The sequence below is a fragment of the Passer montanus genome, unplaced genomic scaffold (genome assembly GCF_014805655.1).
Source record: "Passer montanus isolate IOZ18808 unplaced genomic scaffold, ASM1480565v1 scaffold44, whole genome shotgun sequence".
In the NCBI taxonomy this organism is placed as follows: Eukaryota; Metazoa; Chordata; class Aves; order Passeriformes; family Passeridae; genus Passer; species Passer montanus.
In genome coordinates, this window is record NW_024369262.1 from 1,153,534 (window position 1) to 1,179,670 (window position 26,137).

Genomic DNA, 26,137 nt, shown 5'->3' on the forward strand with positions numbered 1-26,137 from the left:
ACCTGTAAGCCTTGGCACCAGCTCAGACAGACACTCGCTAGCCAGCAGTGTGCCAAGGCAAGCTGCCATTCTGCCCCTTCCCCATGCTCAGCACTGCTCCTGGCAGCACCACACTGACCACCCCAATGTGAGCTGCCAAATGCTGACCAAACACTCATTCACAGAAATGACTGAGCTACACAAATGGTTCCCAAACTCTTCACACTGATCTGAGCTCCGGGGCTACACCATCAGCTCCATTCAGGCTTCTGACCACTTTTTGGCCCAGGATCAATCCTGTGACCCCAGCGCTGCATTACACACACAAACAAAGCCAGAAGACAACTCTCAATGCACAGTTTGCAAATCACAGTACACCCCCTTCTTTAGTTCAGTGTGATCCCAGCAAAAAACAGACGGGAAGGAGTACAAGAGAACCAGGAGGAACACAGGGCATAATCAGCTGCCTGTGCTGAGGGCACTGATTTAGTAGGTCCTCAAGATCAAAGCACACCTATCTGCAGCCTCTCAGGCTGGAAAACAAGGAACATCCTGAAACCAGGGACAATCAGCACTAGAGACTCAAGCCCTTAAGAGATGATTTGGAGAATAGAGAAAGGGTAGGAGCCCAAAGACCAGACAAAAACACAAAGGACAGTGAATAAATTCCAACGAGAAGAGATCACCACTCTCAGCCCCCAAGGGATGTAAAAAGAACGGATCCAAAGGCATCACATGATCACCCAGAGACACCAGAGGTCTGATATTTGACATTCCTTGTCTGTTGTGTCATTCCAAGGAATCCTGTCCAAACTATCTGCACACACATCTGTCCAAACGCTGGACAACCACTTGGAGATCCCCACGTTGGTGCTCATGTGTAGGTGGGTTTGGCTGTGAATGAGTGAAACTCATTTTGTTTTAAAATAAATTCGCCTTCTCCCTTCTGAGGTCTCGCGTCATTGATTGCTCGCTTAACTCCCAGCAGTCAGCAGGGAGCCTGAGCTTCCTTCCCATCCAATGGAAAAGTTCAGGTCTCCCAAGAGGCAGAGCAGCAGTGGGTGGCTTCCACTGGAGGATGCCATCTGCACAGAGAATGACATCCCTGCCGGATGGGGGAAGATCCCACGCTCCGTGGAGCGTCCCATCCATCATGCCCGTGTGGCTTGATAGCTTAAAAAAGACAGAGGAGAGTGAGCACAGAACAGACACACCCACACGTCTGCATTTATAAGAGGAAGGCAACAGTTTCCTCAGGAATTGAGTGTAAATTAGTTTATGAGCTGCTCTGAGATTTTTACACAACACCCCCAGCTCAACTGGTCTTGGTGACAAACCATTCCAGATCACCAAGATCCTACCCTGGTCTCTGCTATTAATTTTTTTCCTTCTAATCCGTTCTAACACAACAAGGAGAGTTATTTCATTGCTCAAAACAGCAAATTAAAATTTAAGGTATCAAATCCAACACCTGCCTCTGCCACTTCTTTTATGGCAGGTTTCACACCAACACTTTCCCAGCTCAAGGACCACCAGCATAGTCCATGCTCGACTCGGAGCAAAAGCCAGGCTGTGGCATTTTCTGTCCCAGCCACCTGCATTAGGTGCTCTGAACCCCAAACACAGAACCAACACTGTTTTCCCCCCAAAGTTGTTACCAAATACTCATCAGCAGCCGCACGCAGAGCAGAGGAGGGAGGCTGTGAGGAGGGAGTCAGCGGTTCGTTTTCCTTCCTTTCTGAAACAGCAGCAGGAAATGCAAATAAGCACACACCGCAGCAGAAAAGCCACCTCCCTCCCGTGCCACCTCACACTCGCTGGGGTAGCAGCTGGGTGACAACAGCGTGTCCCTCACGCCGCTGGGGTGGCAGCGATGCTGCCAATCCTGGAGCACACGTGGAGGTACCCGGGCTGGCTGCACGTGAGCGTCGCGTGCTCCAACATCCACTTCCCCAACAGAGTGGAAAAATATTTCCTGTGCTGGGACTGCTGCTCCAAAGGAGGAGCGAGGGGTGTATTTCAGCCTCCTGCCAGTTCTTGCTGAAGCTGCTGGAGCCAGCAGCTGTTTGCACGGATTGGGAAGTGAGGAATGCGGGAGAGCATCAGAAAGCCAGAATTACACAAGTCCTGGAGTTATGGCAAATGAGAAAGAAAAGGCCTAAAGCTTCAGCTCCTGGCTTCTCTTTGAGAATTCAGCAGCACACAAATAGTGAAAGCTGAGAAATTCAATACTGGAGCTGCTTGTACAGTGTTCAGCACTACATCACAGCAGAAAGGGATTGGGGAAGAGTGGGATGTAGTTTGGGATGTGTTACACACCCAGCTCACATCTTTACTTAAATCCCATGGACTAGAACACTTCATCTCAAGCTTTAAAAACACCTTGAAAAGCTGAAATTCACATCAACCCTAAAAGCTCTTATTCACCAAACAGTCATGGCTCCAGACAGAAATCCTCTGGGCCACCTTTCCTCCAGTGAAAACAAATCCCTGGCTAATTCAAGTGCAGACTTAAATATTCCTGCCAGACGCCCTTCACTTTGAAGGTATTTGGTAACACTGGCTCAGAGCTTGAGTATGGATTTGTTTGGTTGGAACTTTGCACCCAGCACAACCTCTGAAACATTTGTCCACATGGCTTTAATTGGGGACTTGGACAGGAAAAAAACTGAGTGCATTTCAGATGTGTTTTCCAACAGCTTCACTCCCTGCTCCTCAAACTCCAGCAAATGGTGGTGAGAAAACTGGAGAACGGGAATTAAAGCCTTTGAAAGCTGTGTTTAATTCTCTGTTCTACTTCCAGAAAGCAGATTTTTCTTTCGCTTTAAATGCAGGATCTTAAAATTCATGGGTCTGAGATGATTTCTAAAAATGCCAACTCCTTTTGTTAAGTTTCTGAACTTGAATTGCCAGCGCTGATAAAAGTTATCACGAAATGCGAGCTCGTACCTGGAAAAGAAAAAGAGCCTTGGGAGCCCTTGAGCTGGCTGAATTAAAAATAAAACCGACCAGATTGGTAAAATAGAGACTTTTCAGCAGGTTGTTCAGAAAAGAGAGTGCCCAGAAGGGATCGTTAAGCATCACGACACTACTTTGAGAGACAGCACTGGGAGGGCACCAAAGATCCCATGGGAAGAGATTACACAGGGATTAGGGGAGCACATAAAGCACAGGGAGCCCACGGGGCTGCAGTAAAACGTGACCCTGAGCAGGGGGCACGACTGGAGCAGCATTACAGGTGCCCTGTGCCCTCCTCCGACCCCCACACCAGCTGAGCTGCACTTCTGGGCACAGCAAAACCCGATGCGACAGGGTTAGAAGCTGTTGCCGGGTAATTCATAGCCAAACACACCTCCCCTTACACAAGCACCCAGCACCGATTAGCACCAACCAAAGAAAAAGAACAGCGCTCGGCAGCAGGGAAGGGTCACAGAAACAACCCCAAGCACGCAGATCCATCCCAGTCCTGCCCTCTGCCATCCTCACGGCACAAGGTGGCTGGGTTGACAGCCAAAACAACAGAAGAAATAACCCGTCTGCTCCAAACCTGGACTGCTTCCATTCAAAACAAGCCTTAAAGCGAGTTCCCCTCGGAGGGGGAAAACAGAGAAGGCAACTGAGGCGGAACAAAGCGTTTGCCTGTCAGTTAAGCCGAGGGCTGGTTTCGGGCACGGGTGAGTTTTAAAACCGAGGCAGCGAGAGGAGGGCAGGTACACCCAGACCCAGGATCCCACCTGGACACGGGATCTCACCGCACCTCGCGTCCAGCCCCACCGCTCCTGGGTCCCTCTGGGCACCCAGGCGGGTGATTTATGTGCGGGGAGACGCGAGCTGTGAGGTGAGAGCCCTCGTGGCAGGAGCTCCTGGAGCTCCGGAACGGCCAAGCCGGGTCCCACCCGCCCCTCAGGGAGCTGCCCCGGCCCCGGGCAGCACCCGCCGCCCACCGCAGCCGCCGGCTGGCTCCCACCGGCCCCGGTGCCACGGACACCCCCGGGCCCCGCGGCTGCCGACACCGACCGCTTCGGAAGCTGCGGCGGGGCGGGGGCCTGGTGCGAGGGGAACGGCGCCCGTGCCCACGGGCCGACGGGAGCCAGGCAGGCCGGGCCCGGAGCGGCCGCAACGGCCCGGGCGGTCCCTCACGAACGGCCCGGGCCGCGCGGCACAGCGAACGGGGTGCCGGGGGTGCCCGCCCCGCGAAGCACAGCCCAGCCCAGCCCAGCCCAGCCCAACCCAGTTCCCCGTCCCGGCGCCGTTGTCCCGCTCTGCCGCTGTCTCCGGTCCCGTCCCCGCTCCCCCGGCCCCTCACCCCGAGCAGGGCCCGGCGCTGCCGCTCCCGGCCCGCGGCCACGGAACCTCCGCGCGTGCGCACGCCGGACCGCCGGGGGCCAGCTGAGGGGGCGGGGCCGGGGGCGGGGCCATGGGGGAAGGAGGGACGTGATTGGCGGAGGCGTGAGGGAGAGGAACGGTGAGCGTGAGGCGGTGTGGGAGCGGTAATGAGAGTGATAATGAATATGGTAATGAATATGGTAATGAGCGTGATAAAGAGTGCGAGTGTGCGGGACCGAGCGTGATAATGAAAATGTGATAAAGGGTGCGAGTGTGCGGAACCGAGTGTGATAATGAAAATGTGATAAAGAGTGTGAGTGACCGAGTGTGATAATGAATATGTGATAAAGAGTGTGAGGCAGTGAGTGTGTGTTAGTGAATGTGTTGGTTTTTTTTAGTGTGATAATGAGTGTGATAATAAATATGTGATAAGGGGTGTGAGTGTGAGGGACCGAGTGTGATAATGAAAATGTGATAAAGAGTGTGAGTGACCGAGTGTGATAATGAATATGTGATAAAGAGTGTGAGGGACCGAGTGTGGTGATGAGTGTGAGTGTGCAGGACTGAGGGTGGTAATGAGTGTGGTAATGAATATGGTAATGAGTGTGTGATAGTGATAATGAGCATGTATGGATACTGTGTGATAGTGTGAGTGACAGTGTGTGACAGTGAGTGTGTGACAGTGAGTTGTGTGTGATAGTGTGAGTGACAGTGTGTGACAGTGAGTGTGTGTTAGTGACTGTGTGTGTGATGCTGTATATTAGTGAGTGTAAGACAGTGTATGGTAGTGACAGTGTATAGAATATGATAGTGTATAGTGATAATGTATGATAATGAGTGTGTGAATGATTGCGTGTCACAATTAGTGCAGATAGATATGGAAAAGTGATTGTGTAAATGACAGTGATTGTGAGACAGAACTGGTGCTGTGTGTATGTGGGATTGGGGGGTGTGAGTGTGGCGAGATAGTGTGCCTGTGAGTGTGATAGTGTACAGAGTATGATAGTGTATAGTGATAATGTATGATAATGAGTGTGTGAATGATTGCGTGTCACAATTAGTGCAGATAGATATGGAAAAGTGATTGTGTAAATGACAGTGATTGTGAGACAGAACTGGTGCTGTGTGTATGTGGGATTGGGGGGTGTGAGTGTGGCAGTGTGTGATGGTGTGGGGGTGTGTGAGTGACTGTGCACGAGTGTGACATTGTCCATGGGAGTGTGACACCATCCGTGTGAGTGTGAGAATGTGTGTGCAGGGGATTCTGAGTGTGAGTGTGCCCGAGTGTGTTGTGTGTGTGTGTGATGGGCTCTGTGTGTGTGTGAGATGGGCTCTGTGTGTGTGTTTGTGTGTGTTGCACACCACCAGTGCAGCCTCCCCTGCAGTTCAACACCCCTGGCAGCTCCTGTGGGAGCGTGGCTGTGCCCCCTGGAGCCGGATCCAGCCTGCATTAATCAGCTGCTCACCACCTGGAGGCTTCCTTCACATCCAGTAATGGCTGTGCCCCCTGGAGCTGGGATTAATACCCCAGCCTGCATTAATCAGCTGCTCACCACCTGGAGGCTTCCTTCACATCCAGTAACTGAAGCAAAGCCCTGGAGATGCCTGCTCCTTGTCTGGGGTGAGGATGGTGGAGCACACCCCTGTGTGTCCTCTCCAAGGACACAGCGCTGCTCCCTCCCAGCTGCTGCTCCTCATCGCCACCCTTGCAAGATGTGTGTGTTTATTTGGGAATTCCTTTGATCCTGGAGCATCTTGGAGGCTGCTGCATCACTTCTTCATGCTCTCTTAGAGGTGGGTCAGACCCAGCCTGGGTTTTCCCCTTTCCTGGGACCCCCACCAAGACCTCAGCAGCAGTGCTAAAGAACCACAGAACTAGAGAATCATTTAGGTTGAAAAAGACCCTTAAGATCACCATAATTCCTTCTGAACCAGGAAGTGTTCACCAGTCCTTATCAAATGACTTGAACCTCCCTGGACTTTACACCCAGCAGCACTGATTCACCCACGCCATGATCCACCTGCCCCAAAAGTCTTATAAAATAAAGAAGATTATGTTTGGAGTCAGTAGTCACAGCAAGAAAAAAAAACAACAAACCACATATAGAAGCACTTTACACTATAGGAAGGGAGGGATATTATAAAAATCTTACTGAGTTAAACATGTGAGACTCATCTTTACAGAGCCTGAATAAAGTTGGTTTTCTAACAAAACAAAAACCCCAAAAAAACCCATATAGAAGCACTTTACACTGTAGGAATGGAGGGATTTTACAAAAATCTTCTTCCAGGGTTAAACATGTGAGACTCATCTTTACAGAGCCTGAATAAAGTTGGTTTTCATCCCAAAATGTACAGTGCCAAGCACATAACCACGACAGCTCCAGAGAAAACCCCCTGGAGCTGCATCCCCCCACAGCTCAGCCTCGGATGCCAATGCCCATGGATTTCTCTGCTCCAGGATGGATGAGACTGTCACATACTTGAGTTCAAAACACTCACAAAGTACTAATAATTGCCAGAAGTGATTGATAGCCTGCTTGTAATGTGTCTGCTTAAGCAATAAGCTTCACATTTACAACTCAGGTGCTCGGGATTCCTGTCTCCTGCGGCTGTAATTAGGGGATGGAGAGCAATGCAGAGGCGTTTTTTTTCCTGAAAATAGATAGGAATGCTTCATAAAGCCATGCTGGGAGCAGACTGTGTGATCATGTGGACAGGTATTAAATATCCTGTGATCCTAAATAGGAAAAGGTTCCAGGGACATTTGAGGGTGGTGAAGAAGGGCTTCTGTTGAGCCTTGCAGACCTTTGTGGCGTGGCTGGCAGATAAAGGGATGATCCCAGTGAGAGGATGGGCGAGGCCTTGGGGTGATGCTCTGGAGCTGAAGGTGCTGCTGATAAGGGCAGCAGGGTGGGGAGAGCAGAGGTGAATTGGGTGCAGCTCCTGGGTAGAGGGAAGGGCTGTATGGTGGAGATAAAACAGCCAGGTGGTGGCTGGGCTGTGGGAAGAGTCTTAAATTGCATTGGATTTATTTAATTTTTAATTTTTGAGCAGGGATTCATGATCTGATTTTGCACCAGGGGCCCTGGAGGGTTTTGTCAGGCACAGGGAGTGGCTGAGATGCCTCACCTCAGCAGTGCAAGTTCATGGCTGGTCCTCATCTCCCTTTTCTCACACCTCTCCATCGCTTGTCCTGCATTCCACCATGGTCCAACACCCTGAAAGGGACCAACAGAGCCATGGGCAACATGAATGAGGGGTCTGGTGACCAGCTGAGCCTGTCAGACACCACTGCACAACTGCCTCCAGCTGTTCTGTGTTGTGAGGGTGGCTCTAAGGATCCTCGATGATCCCTGAGTCTAAAAGGTGAACCTCAGTGTCCTGCTGTCCCTAAGGAGCCTGTCTTCACAGGGATGCAGACCTCACAATCCTTGCTGCCTGCAAAAATATTTTATATTTTACATGATTTTTACTTTAATGATCTCCAGACTTTAACATAGTCCCTTATGGTTTGGGGTTTTTTTGTTGGTTTTTTTTTTTTTTCAGCTGGATCCCTTTTTCCCATGCTGTTCTTTCCCACACCCTTCTCTGCATGCTCCCCAAATCAGTATGCAAAGCACTGAGTCCTCCAAGGAGGCATCACCTCCTGTCTGATCCATCCACACACTGGGGTAACCAGCCCAATATTTGCCTTCCCCCTGCTCCTTTCCTTGCAGTGGTGCTGGAAGGCTGTTGAATTAATTTCTCCGTGGCTGCTCCCTCTCACAAGGTTTTGGCTCGAGGTCCTCCACTAATGCCTACAAAACCTGACGCTTGAGGCTCTGTTAAATTGCCAGGCTTAGCCTGGTGCTCCAGGGAATAGCCTGGCCACTTAGGAAACCGCCTGTCCAAGCTCTGCTGGGATTGCTGCAGCACTTGGAATTCACAGCCCACTCGATTTCAGATTGATTTCCCTGAGCAGGCAAACCCAAAGTGACAGGAATTAGGAAGAAATTCCTCTGCAGGCAGAGGATAATAGGTGAAATTTCGTTTCATTTTCCTCTGCAGCAGCTGCTGCTGGCTCCTGCCAGGGACCAGTCAGACAAAGCAGGGCTGGATCTGGTGTGGGCATCCTCGTCCTGCTGGGTGACTTTGCTGTCCAGCCCCTGGGATTTGCCTGCTGAGAGGGACACGTTCCTCATCCCTGCTGCTCGTGGGAGATGCCCCATGAGCTCTGTGTTCCAGTGCCTGCCTTCTCTGGGGAAATCACAGAATTTGGAATAGCTGATGTTGGAAGGGACCAGCCCAGGTTGTTCCAGCCCCCTGCCATGGGCAGGGACACCTTCCACCATCCCAGGCTGCTCCAAGCCCCACCCAACCTGACCTTGAACACTTCCAGCATCCCTATATATTCTCTGGGCAACCTGTGCCAGGCCCTCACCACGTTCATCATAAAACATTCTTTCCTTGTGCCAATCCTAAATTTACCATTCTCAGTTGAACCCCCAGCCCCTTTCCTGTCATCCTGACCCCGATCAAAAGGCTCTCTCCATCCCTGCCTTTGCTAAATGCAGCCGGGAAACTCTGGAGCCGACTCCTCTGGGTTGAGTTCCTGTCTCATCTGCTCTGGCCACGCTCATCCCGCTATTAATGCTAATTAGGGGCAGAACTCATCCCTCATGCCTTCTGCCTGCTTCTCCCGGTGGAGCTTTCCTCTCTGTTCCCGAATCCCAGCCTCTCCCGCTGTGGCAAGCGCTTCTCCCTGCAGCTGCGTGCCCCCTAGCGCACACTGAGCCGCGCGGCAGCCGCCAGGCCCGGCCATCCATCCTCCGGAGCTTTCTGGGGCTAAACGAGCCTGTCCAGGTCCTTTCCAGCCAGAGCTGTTCCATGCAGAGTCACGCTCAGGCACGATTTCTCCATCCCACACAGGATCCTGCACTGGCAGGCAGCGATGTCCGCCCCATCTGTCTTGTCATCCTGGCTGTCCCCGCACAGGTCATCACTTCCCAATCACCCACATCGGCATGGTTTGCTTTCTCTGGAGTAAATCTAAAAGCACGGAGGCTGCAGCAGTCCCATCTCACAGCAGCGATGCTGCAGCAGGAATGGGATGCAGGAATTCCCCAGGGCTGGCAGAGAAGCCACCAAATTCTGGTTCCAACGTCATAAAAATAAGACACCTATATAATTCTCTGCATACATATATAACAGATATAGGGCTGTTGTCCTATAGGATCCTGCTGCAGGTGAAGTTTCACCCTCACAAGTAATGTCAGGCAGAAAATGGAGTTACAGACACACCCTAAGCTCACGGCCCACAGCGAGTGCCTTTGGTGACAGAGGGGACCCAGCTCCCTGTTTCCCATCCCGATGTGATCCGTTCCTGCTCCTGCCCAGCCCTGGATGGCGGCTGGAGCCCACAGCACGGCTCTGCTGCCCTCGGGAGAGAGCAGAGCCTCCTGTCAGCGCCGCGTCCTTGGGCTGCTCCTTCCCACCTGCCCGAGGTGGTTTCTGTAGCGCGTCGGGCAGGAAGCAGATTAGGGAGGAACAAAGGTGATTTTGTCTGGGGAGGGGATGGGTACCTCTCCCCGAGCTCCAGCCTCCTGCAGCCCAGGGCGATGCTGAGCCTCCCTGGGGGCTTCCACTGCTCTTTCCTCAGCCCTGCTCTTCCTTCAGTACTTATAAACTGCCAGAAAACACCTTAAAATTAGCTCGCGGTTCCCAAATAGCACAGGGAGCACAGCCCCAGGTGCACCGAGGCGGGGCTTGATGTCAGGACAGGGAACCAAAATGGTCTTGTACTGTATTTAGAACTTTCCCCTCTTCAAAGGCTGCTGGTTTTGGGGCTGAGAGATGCCAGGACCCCACACTGCAGGATCCCATCCCTGTCTGTGCCCTGGAGCAGCAGGAGGAGCAGAGGAAGGAGGGGAAGCTCCATCCTGCTGTAAATGCAGCATTTTTCGTGCTGGTGCTCCCAAAAGTGAAAGCAGCAGCAGGAGCCCCCTAAATACCCGGTGATTTAGCTCAGCAATCACCAGGGGAATCCTGGCATTCTTTATAAACCAACTAATAGCTTGAAACAGCAACTGGTGCACTTAGCCCTGTGTTTCCCTCCTGGCAGCAAGAAGATGCCTTTTGTTTCAGCTTATGTTTTTTCATATGGCACCAGGCCCTTCTTTACATCGCAAATTAATTTCTTGGCCATGGTATAGCCTGGACAAACGAGTTTATCTCTCCTCTCTGTATTTTCCCAGCTAATTGAAAAGGGAAATCACTTTGGAGTTTTGGTTTTGGTTTTTGGTTTTTTTCTGGACGCCTTGTATTTTCTGCAGTTTCACGAGCCACTTGTTTTCCCCAGTTTCTACCCATGGCCAAACTGCTGCCAGAAAAGAGGTCTGCTGGGGGTGCCACCCACTGCCACAGGAAGCTGTCTGTGGCACGTGGCAGCTGCTGAGGGCATGTGGGGATGCCCCTGAGTCCTCCAGAAGCTTCTCTCCCGTGAGCATCTCTGGAGTGTCCTGGAGTGTCCCGGAGTGTCCCTGCCTGACTAGGCAGCAGGACCATCAGGAAGCACAAAAAGAGCTTCTTTTTTTCCTGGCACACAAGAGAACAGCCTTGCTGTCCTGTGGAATTTTATAATTAGCCTTTTTTATGTTGTGGCTGCTCCTTGAATAAGGCTGGCTGTGTTTTCTTTTCCTCAGAGCAGCGTAATCCCCCAGCCTGATACTGCCAAGCCACTCAAAGCACACACAGGAACGATGTAGACATGGAAAAAGGCTGAGATGCTGCCCCAATGCCACGAGAAATCCTGGACAGGGTGGGAAGCATCTCATCCCTGCCTGTCCACGTTGTGCTCCTGGTCTGCAAAACCTGGGTGGGGATTGATGCTGGAGCTGATGATTCCCATCCATGGGCCCTGGCAGACAGCCAGGATGGTGGGGAGTTTGTCAAAGTTTAGGCAACACAGACTTAAAAGGCACCTTTGAAACTTGTGCTCATGATCTGGTTAATTAGAACTTTGCTGCTACTGGGAAATAAAAGTGCCTAATTGCTAATTACTGAATCCCTGCAAGAAAGGAACAGCAGAAGCAGTTGGCGACAGTTGTAGCCAGAACTGGCTTTGTGCAGAGCTAAAATACAAAACCCAGACTTTTTAGGGCATTTAGATGTCTGGGCTTTGCATAGGAGCAAGAGAAAAATCCAGCAGCAAAAGCCACAAGGCACATTCTGCCTCCTGTGAGAATGAGGGCAGGAATCCTCTGGCTCATAAAATCAACTTGTTCAAAGCCAAAAGCACACCAGGCTCCTAAAATTGCTGGGGAACTTAAGAATTCATAAGGCTGGGAAACCCAGCCCAGTATGTTTGGAGATTCCTTTTCTGTGGTCTTCAAGACCCAAGAGTTTCACATTGTCTGGTTTTTACTTACAATGATGGTTTAAATGGTTTAAAGGCTGTAGTAGTTAAAAATTATTAAATATACACAATTCTTTTTAAAATAAAGAGGTGCCCTGGTCAGGAGCAGAAGAAGACAACATGAATGTGTAGAGTAGAAGGTGGGGAGGAGGATGGGGAAGGTTCCCAGCCACAGAATATCCCTCACCACAGGCTGAGAGCACAGGGATAGGTCAGGTCCCTCTAATGTCCTCAGCAGAGATGCCTTGGATGGCCAGGCAGGAAAAATCCCGTGAAAAGGGACTTCTAAAGGTAATTTCTTGCCTAGGAGCAGGAAGGGAAGATCATGGTTTGCCCAAGAAACAGGTCTCCAAGGCCCCCAGGCAGGGAAGGAGGTCAGAACCATCCCCTCCTGCTGCATCCCAGCGCTGGCTCAGGCACAGAAGCGTTTCCAGCCAGGTGGTTATTGCTGACTTCCTCTCCAGGTGGGCACTCAGAGAGCCGAGGAGGGAGGTGGGAAGGAGCTGAAAAGCCCAAATCCCCTGAAAAAGCTTCTTCCTTCCCCTCGAGGCGTAACCCGGGCTCTGCCAGCACCCAATTTAAGGATGTGTCCCTGCCTGCCTCCCTGAAACCCGAGCCATTCCCTCCCCGCCATGTCTCCTTAGCGGTCTTCCCTCTCTTCTCTTTCTGCTTCTTCTTCCTCCTCTTCTCCCTTCTCCTGCCCCCTCTCTTTCTCCTTTGCTTTGGGGATGATCTGCCCCAGGATGGGTTGCAGGGCTGCCATCCTGCTGTAACCAGCTGCAGCAGCAGCCCCAAAACTGCGAAGGGATGACAGGCTGGAGCTGCTCCGTTGATGGATGAGATCCATTTTCTTCCCCCTTTTAATTTTTCTTTTTAAATTTACTAAGCAAGATCTCACCTAAAGAAAAAAAAATCCTGCCTTATCCCCATCCCATCTTACCAGGAATACTAATTTCAATAATTATTTTGGAATATTTTATAACCAACTAGCCAGCTCCTTTGTTTATTTCAAAAGAGGACGGATATTTCTGGGCTTTGATACACCCATCTTTATACTGGAGAGAAAATACCAAACAGGTATGTGGATTTATGATGCTTTTTCTTAGGTCAGGGTGGTAATGACAAATAATGATCTGGCAGGGTGGTGGCAGCTGAAAAACTGTGACTTCTCCTGAAGTTGTTTGAATAGTGAAAAAGTGGAAGAAGTGATAAACAGAGACCTGGGGTTCACTCCAGCTGTGGCCAAGGGGTCCAAAGGGGACCAAAAGGGATGAAAGGACCTGTGGGGTCCTGTGTCCAGGTGGGAGGAGGGAGTTTTCACTGAGGGCAAAGGGCTGGCTGGACACAGTGTGTCTGCTGTGGTGCGTTATTTGGGGTGAAAGCAGAGACTTTCTGTGCCCCACGTTAAAGCCCTGATCCTCCCCTGTGGGTTTTGTAGCATCCCTGGTGGTCAGTGCTTGTGCAGCATGGGGCTGATGGAGGATTTGCTGCTTTTCCAGCGGGTCCGTGGTGAGGGGTGGCTTCACAGGACACCCGACAGCTTGAAAACCTTGGTGTGAAGAGACTTCCACAAACCCACGCTGAGCAACTCTTTAAATCATAGAATCATCACAAAGTCATAGAATGTTTGGGTTGGAAGGGACCTTAAAGCTCATCCCATTTCACCCCCCTGCCATGGGCAGGACACCTTCCACCAGCCCAGCTTTCTCCAAACCCTTCCAACCTGGCCTTGGACACTTCCAGGGATGGGGCAGCCACAGCTTCTCTGACTGATATTAAAAGTGATGCTGGGTTTTGCTACAGTGTCTTAACGACTAATTGTGGCTTAAAAGCAGATTTTTTTTTTCTGTGGAAATTCTGAAAGAGCCCCAACACCCCTGGGTTTAAGGAAGGGAGTTCAGTTTTCAGCTGAATCTCGAGCATTGGGGTGAGGACTGAGAAGCAGCTGGAAAAGCACAGACAGAGAAGGAAAGCTGGGTTTTCCCTCCGCGGGGTCAGCCGTGGCACAGCACCGCAGAGGTTAATGCCCGCTGCCACCCTGCGAGGGAGCAGGAACGCGCTGGCTCCGGCACAAAAGTGGCCGGCGATGACAACGTCCCTGCGAGCAGGACGCGATGCCGGGGTTTGGCCGGGACAGGGCGGCGGAGGGGCCATCTGTCAGCCCTGCCCCGCTGCAGAGAGGGGAGGGCCCGCGGGACAAAAGGCGACATTATTCGGTGCTGCAGGAGGGATGAATGGAGTATTGAAAGCCACCACCTCAGCCAGTAGATTGGTTTTCAGCCCCCATCACCGAGCTGCCTGTCCGCTGTGAGTCTCCTCCAGAGGCTTGGTCAGCAGGAGTCGAGCAGAGATCAGGGAGATGGAACGGGGCCGTGTCCCATCCCTGTGGGCTCCTTCCTGCACCTCCATCACCTCTTGCTGGTGCACAGGAAACCCTTTGGTCCACCACCATCTCTCCCTAGTGAAGGCAAAAGGTCCAAGCCTTGGTCTGGATGCTCTGGAGCTCCCCCAGCCCATGATCTGGAGGGGCCTTGGCTGGGTGGACATCATCACACGGTCCCACCTTGGAGCTCTTCTCATGCCATGCCTCCCCATGGGAAAACCAGGAGCAGCAGAGGGCTGGATGAGGGGTTTCCATGGGAAGCGGGGGGGTTAGTCACTGATACAGTGGATTTCAGTGACCTTTCCCAAGTTTCCGACCACCAGCAGAAGCGGCAGCAGTCGTTGTGCATCCCTTCAGGAGCTGATGTGCCCCGGGCTGGAGGGTTTAATTTTAGGGCTCGGCTGAGCAGAGCCTGACAGCCCGGCTCTGGAGCATCCTCACGATGGCACTGCTCCCCCAGCGCACGCTGCCGCCAGACCGGCTGCTGGGGCCCGGGGATGTGGGTCTGAGCTCCCGAGCAGCCCTGGCCAGCAGGACCCACACCCATCCTCCTCCCAGAGAGCCTGCGAGTGCGACAGAGCTGGAAACCCACCCCTTCGGCAGTGGGCAGTAAATGAGGGGAAATGAAACTTTAAGATATTGAATCTCTTCCTCATTTTCTGCTGACATTCCCTGTTGCTGAGTTTTTTCTTGTGGGTGGGATACAGCCCTTCAGTTTCATCTTGCTACTCAAAAAAAAAAATAAATCACTTGTTCTCAATGAATCCAGCTGGAATTATTTTCATGTGTCTTCTGGTCATTGCTTCTGGGAATACTGACGGGGGACAGGTCCTTGGTGGCCACAGGCTCTCCAGGCCACCACCACTAACACTGCTGTCTGCATGTTTCAGGGAAGTGTCCTCTGGAAATTCACCTGCAGGAGGGCTGACAAGCAGCAATGACACTCGGTCCCTGTCCTGACACCCGGCACGGCACAAGGAGGCCGGACACCGAGGAGCTGCCTCTTTCCTTGATGCCAGTCACACTCCTTATCCTCCTCATCCTCTTCAGCCCCACCGGTGAGCTCCTGCCTGGGGCAGTGGGAGGGGTTTTAGGCACCTATGGTCCCTCTCCTGCTCTCAGATTTGTGGGCAGATTTTCTCCAGGCACAGGATTGTTGTGGTGTCCCCTACAGCACTGAGTGTGCACAGGGATGGAGGGAGCAAGTTCAGCTCTTATGTCCCACCGTGACCTGGCTGTGATGGCGAGCCCAGCATGCAGGACAGCCAGGGAAATGGGACAGGCAGCTGCCAGCACTGGCGACAGAGCAGTTCTGGGCTCCCATGGGAGCAGGCAGCACCCATGGGGAGATGCTGATGGCCAAGGGATGCTCCTGGAGTTGCTCCCCAGGACCTGTGGGACCAGTCCTGCCAAGGAAAGGGGTGGAACGAGCACCCATCTCCTGAGAACAGTCTCTACTCACTCCTGGCAGGCGGTGTCCAGCCAGGATGGGAAGCATTTCAACAGACCTGGGAAAGCCTTTCCAGCTCGGGAAGGCTTTCCACACGAGCGCTGTGGCAGCGTGGTTATCCCAGTGTGACTCCATCCATGTCACCACAGTCGGGCGGTGGGGACCGCATTCCTGCCTCGACAGAGCCGCGCCAAGGCACAGCCAGCCGGAACGCTGGGAATTCAGATGTGGCCAGACATCCTAATTGAGTTAAATCGGGTTTTACCTTCCCACCCCCTCAGCTGCTTCCCTTCCCCCTCGGGATGCTGTGGCAGCATCCGCGCTCACACTCCGGGTGTGGGGACCCTGGGGGACGCTGGTGGCTCTGTCGCTGTGGCTGCATCGCCTGGCTCTCCCGGTTCTCCGCCTTAATGGGCACAGATTAGTCGCTAACGAGGGGCCATTTGTCCTCCAGTGTGGTGGTTTTGTTTAGCAGCGGTGTTTACTCGAGCAGTTTCCCTTTTTCTTTTGGCTTTGTGAAGCTGGATCAGAGAAACATGGAGGGCTCTATCTCTCCTCAAAAAGACAGTTCCTTATTATTGTAGACACACCAGGCATATTCTTTTCAGATCTCTCCTGACTTTGCTGGAGGATGCTCTTAAATGAATATTTCAGAGCTTTGATTTTGACTCAAAGGGAGATGAATATTTATCAATGTCCTTTTCATCCACTGCTCTTTTTTGGCACAGGAATGGACTAGGTGTTAAAAAATCAATACAAACCTGGATCAAACACTCTTCCTAGAAACCCACACATCTCCACATTTTTGTGCCGGGGTGAGCTGAATTACCTCTACCCTGTTGTCCAGCCCACGGGGCTGCTGTATCCTTCCCTGTCCTCTCCTGCAGAGCCTCTCTGCTCCCGTGCTCTCACCTGTTTAATCCCCAATTCTTGCTGGAATCACAGCATCCTGTGATTCCATGTGATTTCCATGCCTGTGATTTCCATGTGATTTTCAATCCTGTGATTTCCATGCCTGGTCCAGCTGGGTAGGGCAGGAGCACTGAGCGCGCTGGAGCTCCCTGGCTGCTGATGTTCATCCCACTATCCCTGCTAAGTCATGGATACATCCAGCTGCCTTATTCTCCTTTCTCCTGGGGCTTCTAGGTCTTTCTTTGACAGCCCTGATTTCTGGCTGGCTTAATGGTCTCCCAGGCAACGTCCTAGCGAGGGAAAGGGAGGTGGGCTCACTGCTGCACTGTCCCCCCAGGCTCACAGTGCTCCTCACGGCGCTGACATCCGCCTCCAGAGCAGCTGGGATTGACCTTCCCGTCACTGCTCGTAGGCTGAGCGTGAAGCAGCACGGGCTGGTCCGAGGCAGTGGGAGGAAAAGAGGCCACAGGTGTTGATCAGCCCTTGGGTGCTGTAATTAGCATGGAGGCATCATAGAGTCACAGAATGGTTTGGGTTGGGAGCGACCTTAAAACTTACCTCGTTCCAAACCACCCCCCATCCACTAGGTTTGGAAGGATTTTGGAAGGTGTCACCCATGGGAGAGGGTTGTGCAGCCAGAGCCTCAAGCCCAGGACAGCTCAGATGCCCAAGGAGGTCTGTGCTGGGCTCCAGCACCAGACAAGTGCTTGGACTGGGATGTCTACGAGGTCCAGCTGCCCATCTCCACCCACCATCCCCCAGGGCACCATGATCATGTTGCTGTGACCTCCTGGACAAGCTGGAGCCCTCAGTGACCTGTGCTGGCAGCATTCCAGGGAGGATCCCACATCACTCAGCAGTGGGGATTTTGTGCCCAAATAGCACCCGGCAGTGGGAGGGGGGTCCAGAGATGAGGACACATCCTGCATCCTTCATCCTCCCTCTGGATGGGGTTTGTTCACTCCCTAGGGTGGCTGCACCCCATCAGGAGATGTGTTGGTACTTGCATATAATTATGGAGCTTCCAAAAAATTGATTTTGCTGGGGAAATAAAGGAAAAAAGTCAATGAAAATGCACACAGGTGCAGCATCTTCCATCAAGAGATCTCCAGTGGGTTTCTCAAACGGGGCAGGATTGATTTTCCTTGTTCCCATCTCACCACCCAAGTTTTCTATGGGGGTGATGGGGCAGGAGGACGCAGGAGCTGCCCAGGGCCCACAGCAAGGCAGCAATGGTGCCAGGGAGATGGAAAAAAGGTCCCCAAAACAGGATCCACCCTGGAGTGGCTTCTGCAAGCCATTGGGCTCATTAGAGTCAGACAAGTCACCTGATGCTTCACAGTCCCACCAGAGTCACAGTCACTCATATGCTGCCTCAGTTTCCCCACCTATGAAGTAGGTGAAGTGATGCCCTGGGGAAGGGTGTTCATTTTTTCCCCTACAAACTCCAGGACTTTGCAGGAAAGGGAAGGATCCAAGGGCTGCTGGCTGCTGCCAGTCCCCACCACCCCCAGCCCATCCCTGCTGCCATCACTCTCCAAGCTGCACCTCCTCCTCTCTGGGAAGAGCTGATCCTTCCTCTTCTCCCTTGCAGGCACCACCTCTGAGCCCGAGATGTTGCCATTCCCAGGTGAGATTCTTCTTTGAAAGTCACTTTTCTCGAGGAAGTTTTGTAGCTGAAAAATGCATTTTTAGGTAAAAGAAGGGATTTGGGTAATTTAAAAAAGGAAATATATTGGTTTGGAACAAAAAGTGGCATGAAGAAGCTAAACTTCTTTTACAGAAAGAAAATAAAGATTCTTTATTATCCCTATTCTGCTAATTATCCTGAGAGGAGAATTTTTCCACCTCCTGCAGAGTCCCTGTCCCTGTGCCATGCATCACACACAAGTAAATAATTCCCTTGATGTGGCAGACCCCGGGCACTCCCATGCCTGCTCCCCATCACCAGCAGCCTGAGAGATCATCTCCATCCCACCAGCTCCCATGTGGGACCAGCTCTGGATGCATTGGTTGAGGCTAATAAGAATTTGCTAATTGCATCTTGTCACTTGTCACCTATTGTAAGCCAACATGTGGTGCCACGTGTCTGCTTTTCCCTTCACCCTTGGGCTTTTGCCCGTTAGCGGGCGAGATGATGGGAGCACCACGGAGCCACAGAATGGTTTGGGTTGGAAGGCACCCTAAAAACCATCTCATTCTACCCCTGCCATGGGCAGGAACAGCTTCCACTAGACCAGGCTGTCCAAAGCCCCATGCAGCCTGACCTTGGTCATGGTGCATCTCATTCCTGGGCTGAGATGTGCTGTGTCACCACAGCCACTGCTGCCAGCAGATGAAGGGCAGCCCGTGTCCCACCAGCAGGTGGGCAGCACCACGCCAACAACCGCGTTGTGCTACAGAGGAGGGGCAGGATTTTATCCGAGGAGCAGGAGTTTGATGTAGATGTGCTCCCATGGCCCTGCCTGCTGAGGGCCCCCTCTGCTGCCATCCTCCCAGAGATCCGCCTCGCCAGCGGGCCCAGCCGCTGCCAGGGCCGAGTGGAGATCCTCTACAACGGCTCCTGGGGGACGGTCTGCGACGACGACTGGGACATCGTGGACGCCAACGTGGTGTGTCGCCAGCTGGGCTGTGGCCATGCCATCACCCTGCCAGCCGCCATGACCTTCGGCCAGGGCAGTGGGCCCATCTTCCTGGACAACGTGGACTGCAAGGGCTCGGAGGCAGCCCTGAGCGAGTGCTGGAGCCACGGCTGGGGCATCCACAACTGCTACCACTACGAGGACGTGGCTGTTGTGTGCAATGGTAACGAGGTTGGGTTCCTTGGGGGCAAGGAGAGCACGGGGTTCCTGTGGAGTGCAAGACTTGGGGGCTGCAGGGCCCTTGCTAGAGCCCAAGAGTCTCATCTCAGAGCCTGGTTCTCTGACCTGGGTCAGCCAAACATCCTCTGCCGTCTCCTCTCACCCTTCTCCTCAAAATCCAGGTCACCTCCTTGCTCCATAAGGTGACCAGCCTGTTTTGTGTTCCTTGTCACTCCCAGATCAGGGACTTTGCGCCCTCTCCAGCACAATCCCTGGGGAAAGAGCACATGCCCACCCACGCTCCTGCCTCTGAGTCAGTTGCTGCCCAACTGCTCTTTCCCCTTTTGACTTGTGTTTCTTTAAATTGCTGAGCTTTTCAGTGGATGTTCCTAAAGGTGAGAAAAGCAGTGGAAAGTGTTTGAGCTTGGCAAGTAAAAGTGGAACGGCTCCGTGACGACCCTTATGTACCCCACACACGTTCCTCCCTCGCTGTGCAAGGTTTGCTCACCAGCCAGGCATCACTGAGCTGTGACAGTGAGGCTGTGCAGACCTGCAGCAGCTGTTCCATGAATCCCCACGTCCTGCAGAAGCAGGGCTTGGAAAAGGAGGGATGGAAAGGCAGGGATGCTGGGCTGGCTGGTAGGTTGTACCAACAACAAGAGAACAGAGGTTGTGGATTGAGCAGGAAACTAAATCATTGCATTTTTTGCAGAGGAGAGGAGAAAGGAGGTGGAGAGCTGGGTCTGAGGGCAGAAGAGAGGCTGGAGGCATTGGCAGAGAGCTCTGGTGCAGCTGCAAACCCCTCTATTTTCAGCTGGGGCTGGTTTGGTGCAGGCCCTCCTGGAGCAGTGGGGTGGGAGGGAGGCATTTTTTGCAGAGGAGAGGTGGAAGGAGTGAGAAAGGAGGTGGAGAGCTGGGTCTGAGGGCAGAAGAGAGGCTGGAGGCATTGGCAGAGAGCTCTGGTGCAGCTGCAAACCCCTCTATTTTCAGCTGGGGCTGGTTTGGTGCAGGCCCTCCTGGAGCAGTGGGGTGGGAGGGATCTCTCCAGCTTTGAGGTGGAGCAGCAGCAGGTGCCACCTCTCCTCTTCCCTTTGCAGAGTTCTCACCCACGCAAGTCAGCGAAGGACCCACCACCAGGACCCTCACAGCCTTGGTACAGGATGGGGAAAGTAAGCTGCTCAGCTGTCACTGCCTGAGGGCAGTGTCCCCTACTGTCGCCTGCTGTCCCTCTTGAAGCCTGCCAACCCTCCAGTCCTGAGTTGCAGACCCCCAAACCCCATAACTGTGCTGGCCATGGCCACACCCTATCCCAGAGGTTCCCAAGCCCCACTGCTCTAAAGCTTCATCCCTTCCCCGCTCTTTCTCACTCATTTCCTTTGCCATGATGGGCACGGCAGGGTCTGGGCACGGTGGCAGCGTTGTGCCACGTGCAGGGACACCACACCCTTCTCACCTCGTGCTGCCACCCTGCAGGTGACGGCAGCATCCGCCTGGTGAGCGGCCCCGACACCTGCCAGGGCCGGGTGGAGATCTTCTACCGCGGCAACTGGGGCACCGTCTGCGACGACGACTGGGGCCTGAGTGATGCCAGCGTGGTCTGCAAGCAGCTGGGCTGTGGGCAAGCCCTGGATTACAAGAGCAATGCCTATTTTGGCTATGGAACGGGACGTATCCTCCTGGACAACGTCAACTGCGACGGCAGCGAGCCCTTCCTGTCCGCCTGCTACAGCCTCGGCTGGGGCATCCATAACTGCGGCCACCACGAGGATGCTGGGGTCATCTGCGCAGGTACCAGGCAGGGCACTGCCCTCAGGGTGGGGAAAAACCCAGGGACGTCCTGTTCTCCCAGCAGAAATGGCCTCAGAGAGGTGCTGAGATGCCCAAGGCTGGGCAGGGCCTGGGCTCTGCGCTGTGGGAGCATCCTTGTTCCTTATCCACCCTCATCCTGGTGCTCTGGATTAGCAGCCCTATGCCAAGAGCCAGAGCACAGCCAGGGTGGTGATTTGCAGGGGAAATGCATCTGCCATCCTGCCACTTCCCTCTGCCATTTCCCTGCTCTGCTGGCTGGAAAACGAGCTGCCCGTGTCCGGAAGGAGGGATGGCTGCCAGGGGGGGGCACCGCGCCAGGCCCAGCCTGCCTCCCCTTCCCCTCCTGGAATGATGTATTCCTGCCATTCGCCACTGATTACTGTTTACAGTCTTAATAATCCCCCTGAATTCCCTCATTATCATGGCTAATGACGGGAGCAGTGAGTGCCAGTGCTTTCCCTTTCTCCCTATTAATGGACAAAGGGGATGATGTAGGACAAAAGGGACAATTTTTTCAGGCTGGTCCTTTCCTGCCTAAACATCCCCATCCCCTCTGGCACCTCCTCTGGGCACAGAGTCGATGGCACCATCACTCCCCCACCTTGCTCAGAGGGGCAGGGGATAATGAAGCATAAATGGTAATGAATCCTGATGATAAATCTCCCAGGTGTCACCTCTATCCCTCTGTGTCACCACAGGGCTGGACACATCCACCATCACATCATTCACCACCTCAGTGGCCCTGGACTCTGAGGAGACTCTCACAGCCACAGCCACAGGTAGGAGGTGGGCAGTCACTCATCTAGGGGGGAAGCTGTGCCCTCTGTGTCCTCTTGTGACCCAGCCTGGCCACCCTGGGGTCCTGCCATGCATGGGTGATGCTCGAGGGGCGACACTGCCCATGGCAGGGTCTTGCCAGGGGCAGCCATGGTGCTGGTGGTCACAGGCACTGACTGGAACAGGGGTGGAGGGTGCTGGGTCTGGGCCCCTCAATGCCCACATGTCCCCACGCTTGTCCCAGCAGTGACAGACAGCAGGGACCAGCCCTCCCAGGCCACCGAGGTGGTCACCACCACGCTCCTGACCATCGAGCAGGAAAGTAAGTGTGCAGCTGCTGCTAGTCCTACACGGGGCTCCATGACCCTGGAGGAGTCACTCCACATCCCCAGTGCTCACCCCATGCCCCCAGGGCTCCTTCCATGTCCCCAAAGGTCACCCCATGTTCCAAGTGCTCAATCCATGCCCCAGGAATTATCTCACGTCCCCAGGGAGATGAGCTCCATGCCTCCATGCCCACAGGGTGTTCACCCCATGACACTCAAGGGTTCATCCCACATCTCCAGGGATTGCATCATGCTCATAGTACTCACAGCTTGGGATTCAGCCCATGTACCGAGTGTCACCCTACATCACCAGGACTCACCCTGTGTCCCCAGGCACTCAGCTCACATCCCCACGGTCACCCCGTGCTCTCCAGATGTTACCCCATACCCCAGAGGGTCACCCCGTGCTCTCCAGATGTTACCCCATACCTCAGAGGGTCACTCTGTGATCTCCAGATGTTACCCCATACCCCACAGGGTCACCCCGTGCTCTCCAGATGTTGCCCCATACCTCAGAGGGTCACTCTGTGATCTCCAGATGTTACCCCATACCCCAGAAGGCCACCCCATGCCCTCCAGATGTTACCCCGTACCTCAGAGGGTCACTCTGTGATCTCCAGATGTTACCCCATACCCCACAGGGTCACCCCGTGCCCTCCAGATGTTACCCCACAGCCCAGAGACTCACCCCATGCCCACAGGGGTTCGCCCCACATCCCCAGGGGGTTGCACCCATGCCCCCAGGGGTTACCCCAGAAACCGAGGGCTCACCCCACGCCCGTGGAGGGCCAGCAGGGGACACCGGCCCCCTGTGGAGCCCTGGTCCCCCGCAGGTGGCGGCTTGCGGCTGGCGAACGGCAACGGGAGCTGCCGCGGGCGGGTGGAGGTGCGGCACCGCGGCACCTGGGGCACCGTCTGCGACGACGACTGGGACTTCCCCGACGCCCAGGTGGTTTGCCGGCAGCTGGGCTGCGGCAGCGCCCTCGCCGCCACCGTGCTCGGCTCCTTCGGCTACGGCAGCGGGCCCGTGCTGCTGGATAACGTGGGCTGCGGCGGCGGCGAGGCGCGCCTGGCGGACTGCTTCCACCTGGGCTGGGGACAGCACAACTGCGGCCACCACGAGGACGCCGGGGTCATCTGCCGAGGTGAGGGGGAGCTGTGGGAGGGGCGTCTGGGGGTATGCGGTGAAGCCCAGCTCAGTGGGAAGGTCAGTGAGAGAATGGATGTAGGGAGGATTTCGGCCACGCTCAGGCTGGCTGCGGGAAATGGGGTCCCTCAAATGGGGTTGGGGGTGAAGGATGGGCAGTGGCAGTCGGTGCCATGGTGTGGGTGATGGCTGGAGTGTGGCACCCCCTGTGGTCCCCATTTGTGCACAGTGGCTGCAGATCCCACTCCACATCCCTGCAGCCATCCCACGCCTCTGCTGGGGGGCTCTGACCTGAGCCTGTCCCTCGAGTCACTTTTCCCACCTCTCCTCCACTGCACCAGGTGCTGATGACACTGAAGACCATTTCCAAGAGGCCACTGCTACCACCACCACATTGGTCCCCACTCGTCCCAAGGAGGGTAGGTACTGGGGTGTCACCTGGGGACATCCCTGGGGATGCTCCAGGCTGGCACAGGGTGGAAAAATAAATGGCTCAAGCAGAGGCACGAGATCTGGAGCAGCCCACAGGAGGGGGAAAGACTGATGACACAGTTAAGCCTCTCCTGGTGCCCCAAAGGCTGGTTCAGGCAGAGGTGATGGACCATGGAGTGATGGAGCTCAGGGTGGGGAGAGGAGGTGATGGACCAAAGGGGCAGAGCTGGCAATAGTGGTGATTGTTCCGTGATGCTCTGAGGGTCACCCCCAGCTCTGGCAGGGGGTCACCCCCCACTCCTGGCTGTGCAAAGGCAGTGAGGGAGCCCTGGGCTGACCCCAGGGCAGGCAGGGAGAGTGGGGCAGAGCGCTGGGGTGGGCACGGGCAGGGGCTGCCTCACCCCCTCCCCTGCACAGGGTCGCTGCGGCTGGTGAACGGCAGCCACCGCTGCGAGGGCCGCGTGGAGCTGTTCTACCTGTCCCAGTGGGGCACGGTGTGCGACGACGCCTGGGACCTGCGGGACGCCAGGGTGGTGTGCAGGCAGCTGGGCTGCGGGCACGCCCTGGCAGCCTGGGGGGAGGCACACTACGGCCAAGGCTCGGGCTACATCTTCCTCGACAACCTCAAGTGCAAGGGCCACGAGCCCTCGCTGCTGCGCTGCTCCCACATCCGCTGGGACGTCCACAACTGCGACCACTCCGAGGATGCCGGTGCTGTCTGTGACATCCTATGACCCTCCCGCAGGTAAGGGGGCACAGGGATGCTGCAGGGAGCTGGTGGCAATGCCACAGAGAGGTGGTGAACCCTTGGTGCTGGTCTGGACACACTCCCTGCGCTGGATGTTTGGGGTCTGAGAATGGGAGGCTGAAGGAGCACAAATGAGCAAGGGGAAATGGAGGAGGATTTAATTATTTTGCCACGTTCTGGAATAATAAACTAACCTTTGGCTGGGTGCTGGTGTGGGGCTCAGGAACTCTGCTGCCCAGGAATTGGATGTTTGGGGTCTGAGAATGGGAGGAGTTGGGTGAGGACTGGGTTCTCCTCAGCTCCTGAAATAGTGGCTGAAGCTTCACCCCCTCCACCCCACCCCCAGACTGCCCCTTGGAAAAACAAAACTGCTTCTGGTGTGAAATCTGGTTGGTTTCAGCCATTTCTTTTAAGAGATGAGGAAAGAAAAATGGATTTTCTGCTGTGAAAATGATGTTAAATTATACTCAGAAAATGTAAAAAGGGGGCTGAAATCACACCAGGATGCTCCAGTGGCTCGGCAGTGAGTTACTGTTGTTCTGCAATTTGCTTTGCAAGCCCTCCAGCAATCCCAATACCATGTTTTTCTTCCAATTTTGGCATCAGAAATACCAGTTCCTCCCCCATTCCCATGCAGCAGAAATGCAGGCGTTGGATCTCACGCCATCTGCAATCCTTGTGCCTGTTTCACCTGTTCCTTCTGCAAACACTGGGGGGTTCAGGAGAGCTCAGATGAGATTTCCCTTCCTGGGGGGCTTCAGCACAGCCAATCCATGCCCAAAAAAATCTCCTGGGAAGTGGGGCAGGATGGGGATACCCTGCAGCCCCCCATCCTTCTCCCTGCTGTGCCACACAGACGTGCTGGCTTTGGCTGCTCTGTCCCCAAAGCTCCATGCTCCGAGGTGCCCAGGGCAGGCAGGGAGCTGGCAGACAGGACACAAGCAGATGGAAAACCGTAGGGAAGACCCCAAATCCCTTCCCAGAGCAAAGAAAGGGACCCAGGAGCCTGCTCCTTTCCCAGTGCCCTGCCTTTGGGGTATAAAGGCTGTTTTCCTCCCAGCTCAGGTGGAAAGACCCAGCCTGCAGCACCAGTCACCTTCACCACCAAGTGTTTGATTCCTACTGGGACATTGGGAAAATGACTTCTGTGTTCTCATGGATGGGGTTCAAGGGTGGGGAAGGGCTCATGCAGTGGCACAAAGCTCACTCCTCTGTTTGTGCAATTATTTTGTTGATAAGAGACTGTGCATATTCCTGGGTTGGGTTTTTTTCATTTTCCAATTTTTTTTTCTTATACGTGTGTGGGTTTGTTTTTGTGAATACATAAAAGCCCTTTGAAAGTGCTGTGAGAGCTGACTTGTTTTCCTGTCATCCCCTCAAAGCCCTGGGTAAAAGCAAACACCTGGAGAAGAGGAGATGTCCCAAACCTGGAGGAGAGAGCTCAGTTCCTGTGCCAAAAATTGTCCCAAATCCCTGCCTCAAAATGCTCAAGCTGCCTTTAACTCCCACGCAGCTGAGAGCTCAGCTTGGACCTTTCCCCACCCCAGCTCTGGGTACAGCCCTGAAGCCCATCAGGCTCAGGGGTTGAGGTTGGATCCAGCTTTGGGTTTGTCCCCAGTGGGATTTGGCAGTCACATGAGCTGTGGGGTGG

The 26,137-nt window shown here is 54.1% G+C and overlaps 2 protein-coding genes across 4 annotated transcripts in view; one reads left to right on the forward strand and one right to left on the reverse strand.

Moving 5' to 3' along the window:
* The window catches only part of DTX2 (deltex E3 ubiquitin ligase 2), a 34,554-nt gene extending 30,195 nt beyond the window's left edge, over window positions 1–4,359 (reverse strand). For 2 of the 3 annotated variants that reach the window (XM_039720715.1, XM_039720713.1), the window contains exon 1: window positions 4,286–4,359. The gene's annotated coding sequence lies outside the window, so the exon portion shown is untranslated. Of the gene's footprint in view, window positions 1–1,637; window positions 1,718–4,285 lie in introns of all 3 variants that reach the window. The other variant, XM_039720714.1, reaches the window with a different exon arrangement.
* Window positions 4,360–14,526: 10,167 nt separating this feature from the next.
* SSC4D (scavenger receptor cysteine rich family member with 4 domains) lies at window positions 14,527–25,735 on the forward strand. Its single transcript, XM_039720870.1, has 11 exons — window positions 14,527–14,686; window positions 18,041–18,076; window positions 18,946–19,251; window positions 20,345–20,416; window positions 20,721–21,035; window positions 21,755–21,835; window positions 22,078–22,155; window positions 22,993–23,304; window positions 23,648–23,725; window positions 24,156–24,483; window positions 25,547–25,735. Exons 1-10 carry the CDS (start codon window positions 14,527–14,529, stop codon window positions 24,470–24,472), a joined length of 1,755 nt encoding a protein of 584 aa, XP_039576804.1. The 3' UTR covers window positions 24,473–24,483; window positions 25,547–25,735.
* Window positions 25,736–26,137: the final 402 nt, after the last annotated feature.

Excerpts from the sequence above, each read along its gene's own strand:
- SSC4D (XM_039720870.1), top strand. The coding sequence starts at position 14,527 with ATGGCACTGCTCCCCCAGCGCACGCTGCCGCCAGACCGGCTGCTGGGG. Across the intron at positions 21,036-21,754 it reads TGCTGGGGTCATCTGCGCAG|GGCTGGACACATCCACCATC; the intron begins GTACCAGGCAGG and ends GTGTCACCACAG. Across the intron at positions 22,156-22,992 it reads CCTGACCATCGAGCAGGAAA|GTGGCGGCTTGCGGCTGGCG; the intron begins GTAAGTGTGCAG and ends GGTCCCCCGCAG.